The following is a 6000-nucleotide window of genomic DNA, read 5'->3' as shown; positions in this document are numbered from 1 at the left end:
AGTTTCAGTGTTATACCATGGAGCTAACCGTCTTTGTTTTATTATCTTCTTTTTTAGATGTGTCCATTCAGAAACTTTCTTTTATTCAATGTATTGGCAGGTGAATGGACGAGAAGTGGGCCGGGATGCCAGGGTGCTGCAAGAGGAGCTGCAAGCAGCCAGTGTGAGCGTAGTTCTGAAGATACTGCCCAGCTACCATGAGCCCATACTGCCTAGAAAGGTGACAGAACACACAACACACAGAGTGGACACATGTGGTTATAGTACCATACACCATGACCTGTTGTTGGCGACTGTTGATTATGAAATGACCATGTTGGAGAAATCCTTCTATAAACTGACAACTGACTCCATGATGAATTAACACAGCGTTTATTCTTGTGGTCAACAGATGAAATGCGTTTCCGGGCAGTTTTACGTGCACGGACCTGATGGAAACTTGTCTAGTACAGAGGTTCCCCAAAAAGGCACTTAAACAATAGCGTGCTCAGGGTTATATTGGTTCCCCTTGTGGGGCCTGATTGGTCAGCTATACTGTTGCTGGGGTACAATCCCTGCTCTGCCTCTTCCTTCTTGCCTGTCTATTATTTTCAGTTATCATTTACTTCACAAGACAGCTATGTTCACTCCCTTCTTGTCCTGTTCTCTGAGTTATCAGACCGTCCTCGAACTTCAGTGTCCTTGGCCTCACCATCTCCTCTTCTCGTGCTCACTGTAGCTTATCTGACTAAGATAGCCCTCCTGTTCTCTCCCTCCTAGCCGTACCCCAGCTGCAAAGCATAATGTATAATATGTCACACACACACACACTCTTATTTAGTCTTTGGTTAATTCAGCATATACTTTAAGCCAGCTTTTACGTGGCCGTTCCTGAGTGCCCTGTTCATCACCACCTCAGTCATTGTATTATTTTCCCACAACCATAAATAACATTAAATAAATAGCATACGTTGTCAAATGTACATTTGAGGACATAAAGGTCCGTATCTGTCTCTCCAGGTGTTCTTTAAGTGTCACTATGACTACGACCCGGCCAACGACAACCTGATTCCCTGTAAGGAAGCAGGCTTAAGGTTTGAGACAGGAGACATCCTGCAGATAGTCAACCAGGATGACGTCAACTGGTGGCAGGTGGAGTACAAAAAACATGTGTACACATTCTTACTTTTTTGTGTTCTGTTGGTTCTAATGTATATTGCGTGTGTGTGTGTTTTACAGGGCCGTCATGTGGAGGGTGGTAGCACGGGGCTGATACCCAGTCAGATGCTGGAGGAGAAGAGGAAAGCGTTTGTCAAGAGAGACGTGGAACTGGCGCCAGCAGGTAACTGGAAAGAAAAAGAAAAATATTGTGACAATCAACAAAGTGTACTTGTGTGTTTTCCCATCTTCAGTCTTTTGCTGTCTTACACTGCCATCTGGTGGTGCAATGAAATGTCTGCAAATAAATGTAATTTATAGTAAAAGTACCAATGATCGGGGGAGATTTTGGCTACATCTACACTACTACTACTCCAGTTGCAGAACTAATCTCTGTCCACATTAACACGATTGGATCATATATAAGGTATATCACATGACCATTTACATACACTGGGCATGCGTGTGCTGGTGGAAACAGAACGTTTTTCTGATGTTACTCTGTGATTGGAAATCACACCAAAGCGATGCTGGCTGCCGACGTCAGCTGATTGGACAAACGTGTCACCGACCGAGCATGTCAGGCCGGCCCCTCCGACGGACAACGGCAAGGAACACACCGACCCGACTTGAGTCACCAACCTCGCCCGACTGTTCTGACGGCCAATTATCGCGTTGGTGTATCAGGGCCTTAAGTCCATTTAACTGATAAGACTGACTGATGAGCAACTTTGTGCCTAACCCTAACCCTAGCTTACAAGCAACCTCAGAGTCTTCGAACCAAATTGGGCTCAGCATTGTTTCCAAATTTTTAGGGGCTTTGAAACATGTGAACATGTGGCGTAAAAGTAGCATAATATATCTGTTTTTAAACCAAACTGTAGTAGTGTAAATGTAGCCTTAATAAACCAAAGGTTTATAGAAATTTCAAAATCTGCAGTATAGCCCAAGAATAATATCATGTCTAAATAAGCTGTCAACTTGAAGGAATATCAAGTTGATAGTAGGCTGGAGAAGATGACAGCAAAGCCCAGAGATGTGAGAGTCATGTTTTCCACCCACCCTTGAAGGGAAAGCTAGATGAGAGGTCCAGTAACGTCGTCTTCTCTGGTTGCCGTATAAATTATCCAAATAGTCAAAATAGTTTGGCACCAATCCCCGATAATGATTGTAAATGATGATTATCAGCTGATCTGACTTCAGTTAAAGGTGTTATGACATGGTGCTCTTTGTATGCTTTTATATAGGCCTTAGTGGTCCCTAATACTGTATCTGAAGTCTCTTTTATATAGACCGTAGTGGTCCCCTAATACTGTATCTGAAGTCTCTTTTATATAGACCTTAGTGGTCCCTAATACTGTATCTGAAGTCTCTTTTATATAGACCTTAGTGGTCCCTAATACTGTATCTGAAGTCTCTTTATATAGACCTTAGTGGTCCCTAATACTGTATCTGAAGTCTGGGGTGGAGGCTGGGGGTGTGGCCTTAATCAACTGCCACTTTGCTTGTTTGAAAGCCATGATGTCTCTCTCTCATGGGGGGTTAAATTCTCTGGGCGGTCAAAGCAGAGAAAGGGGAGGTAACCTTTCTCCTTATGACCTCACAAGGGGAAGATTCCATAAGGCCCTATCTGAGCTTTCATTTTGTGAAAGGCAGAGCAGGATACCCAGGGCTCGGTTTACACCTATCACCATTTCTAGCCACTGGGGGACCATAGGCAGGCTGGGGAACTCATATTAATGCTAAACAAAACTCATAATGTGAAATCTTCATGCCATGGGACCTTTAACTAATGCTATTCTTCATTCATGTGACAGGTAATCTTTGTACTGGTGTCGGAGGGAAAAAGAAGAAGAAAATGATGTATGTAACCACCAAAAATGCAGGTAACAAAGCCAACGTGGTTTGATTTGTCTGGCCCTTGGTTGGTAAATTATGTCATACTATTTAATGTCTACCTGTAAAACAGTGAAACTTCTTTTTACCCTCTTTTTTTCTAACTCTTCTTTCACATTGGTCTTTCCCTCTACCCTACATTCTGTCACTTGAACCTTCCTCTCTTTCTTCTTGTCTCAGAGTTCGACAGACACGAGATATTGCTTTACGAGGAGGTGGCCAAGGTCCCACCTTTCAAGAGGAAAACTCTGATTTTGATTGGTGCCCAGGGTGTGGGGCGGCGGAGACTGAAGAACAAGCTTCTACTGAGGGACCCACTACTCTTTGGCACCACCATTCCATGTATGAAGTTGAATATATATTAAAGTAGTCTATTGCTAGGCTCATTAAGGCTGTAATCCTTAAGATCTCTGTGTAAACATTATAGGGCAGGATCAAGATGATACATCTATTAGGTGCAATTTTTACATAAATTGATTTAAAAAAAATAAAAGCTTCTTAAGATGAGTGGAAATGCCTGTGGTTGCATACCTAACATGTCTGGGTTTTGGTTTCTGTCCAGACACCTCCAGAAAGCCCAAAAAGGAAGATTGCGAGAGTCGGATGTACGCCTTCACCAGCCGCAGCAAGATGGAGGCCGACATTAAGAACGGGCGCTATCTCGAACATGGAGAGTACGACGGCAGCCTCTATGGCATCAAGATCGACTCCATACATGAGGTGGTGGAGGCAGGTCGCGTCTGCATACTGGACGTCAACCCTCAGGTTTGCATATGTACCCGCACAAACACATTAAGAAGCAACCTAACACTTTATTTTAGCATGGAAATGCCCCGTAAACAGTAATAAAATACGTTCAAAGCAGGACTTAACTTCCCTGTCCCTTCTAATTCAATTCAAGTCAATTCAATTTTATTTATAGTATCAATTCATGACAAGAGTTATCTCAAGACACTATACAGATAGAGTAGGTCTAGACCACACTCCAGAATTTACAAGGACCCAACAGTTCTAGTAGTCTCCTCCAGAGCAAGCTACAGGGCCACAGTGGCGAGGAAAATCTTCCTTTTAGGCAGAAACCTCGGTCAGACCCAGGCTCTTGGTAGGCGGTGTCTGACGGGCCGGTTGGGATTAGAATGAAGAGTGGCAATAACAAAAATAGAAAAAAAATTAGTAGTTTGTAGCAGTTCTTTGTAGTAGTTCATGGCATAGCAGGACGCTGTGCGGCATTACAAGGCACAGCAGGACGTAGCAGGACGTAGCAGGGCACTGCACTTCTGTTACCCCACAACATCGTACTATCACAGTAGCATTTCTACTACTACTCCACAATGTCTACACTAATGATTTCTGTTTGTATATGCCATGGGGGTGAGTAGAACGTGGCACTAACTCTTTTACCAGTTTTGGATCACTAGTGGTGTATGGTGATGTGGGTGGATAAATAGTCTGCAACGTCATATACCTTTGTAGAAAATGTTGTCTGTGTTTTTGCTTCATTGGTATCATTGGAAATAATGTGAAGGCTGTGTTTTTGTGTGTCAGACTGGTTTAAACAACTCCAATGGTGTCTGCCACCACTGTTTTGTAACACCACCACCGGCGTGTGTGTTTCTTAGCACAAAACGCTGCAGTAGAGCTGCTCAGAGGCCAGCAGATCAGACCGGGGCTCCCAGGTGTGAATGTGACAAGCTGTTGTTGCAGAAAAGAATTTGTTCTCAATCTGCTTACCTCGTTCAATAAAAAAAATATGAAAATAAAATTGTGTCAGTTAAGGGTCATGTGACTGCTCAAAACCATCAACTGACATTGTAGCAGAGTTCACAGTTAGCCAGTCAGTGTTAGCAGCTGGGAGTCTCCACTTGTTTGAACTCTCCAAGTGTGTTTGTGTGTTTGTGTGTTCCTGTTGTATTCCAGTCCCTCAAAGTGCTGAGGACCTCGGAGTTCTTGCCCTACGTGGTGTTCCTTCAGTCTCCAGAGTTTGAGGTGCTCAAGGCGATGAACCACTCTGCCGCAGATTCAGGGGTGGTTCCTAAGGCGCTGACGGTAAGGAACACTTGTTCAATTCTTTATTTCTTTCTTTCTTTTTATTTTGATGAAGCCGAAGCTTGTTATTTGTCACACCCCTCATTCAACTCTAAATAGTTCCTGTGTATTTTGTACACGTACCATATATGTATCATTAAATATTTTATATTAGATATTGATAGCCAGATATACAGTGATTTTAAACACCTACCAATAGGGATGGGCAATAATTCAATATGATAATTTATCGTTTTTTAATGGAATCATATTGTGATGAAATCATATCAAGATGTTGTGATATACAAATACATTGTCTCAATTAGCACATACTATCGCAATTTTCTAGGAAAATCTGTTATGAAACATTTTGAGAGAATATCATTTGAAGAATTGCTGATTTGTTTTAACATCACATTATTTTTTGCATGTATGTAAACATAGTCAGTATATAGCTGAAAAGAATATTAATAATTAAATAAATAAATAATATAAATCTGTAATTTCACTTGAAACTGTTAACAAAATTAATGATGATTTTATGTATCTAAAATGTCCTTTACATATTTTTGTTTGTGAAAGCACCAGTTTTTAACCTTACAATATTGACATTGATATATTTGGTCAAGATTATTGTGATATCTGATTTTCTTCATATCGCCCTGCCCTACTTACCAAACATATTTTTTTCCATTTTTCACCAAACAACCCATCCCAGTACAGTCAGGATAATAACCCACTGTCACAATCATCTCTCTTCATCCTCATATCCTTTCAATGAAGTGTTTTATACACTTTTTAAAACTTGATCATGTTTTAGAACCGGCTCCAAACCACTCTATAAAGTCCCCCCACAGAGAGTGCTGCACAACATTTTTAGAGTTGTTCATACACGTGTAGAGACAACTAACACATTTTAAGCTCAAGAAGGAGTGAACCACT

General features: G+C 41.6%; 1 protein-coding gene across 1 annotated transcript in view; it reads left to right on the top strand.

Annotated features, from left to right (window-relative positions):
* Nucleotides 1-6000, top strand: part of LOC116703639 (MAGUK p55 subfamily member 2) — a 99225-nt gene that overhangs the window by 87516 nt on the left and 5709 nt on the right. Inside the window, exons 7-13 of the mRNA XM_032538498.1 lie at nt 101-220; nt 1000-1131; nt 1219-1321; nt 2955-3023; nt 3214-3375; nt 3596-3798; nt 4951-5079. Coding sequence (XP_032394389.1) covers nt 101-220; nt 1000-1131; nt 1219-1321; nt 2955-3023; nt 3214-3375; nt 3596-3798; nt 4951-5079 — 918 coding nt within the window. The remainder of the gene's footprint in view (nt 1-100; nt 221-999; nt 1132-1218; nt 1322-2954; nt 3024-3213; nt 3376-3595; nt 3799-4950; nt 5080-6000) is intronic.

The sequence above is a fragment of the Etheostoma spectabile genome, chromosome 15, assembly GCF_008692095.1.
Source record: "Etheostoma spectabile isolate EspeVRDwgs_2016 chromosome 15, UIUC_Espe_1.0, whole genome shotgun sequence".
Taxonomy (NCBI): domain Eukaryota; kingdom Metazoa; phylum Chordata; class Actinopteri; order Perciformes; family Percidae; genus Etheostoma; species Etheostoma spectabile.
The sequence above is the reverse complement of the archived record's forward strand: the minus strand, read 5'-3'. Positions and strand labels throughout refer to the sequence as shown.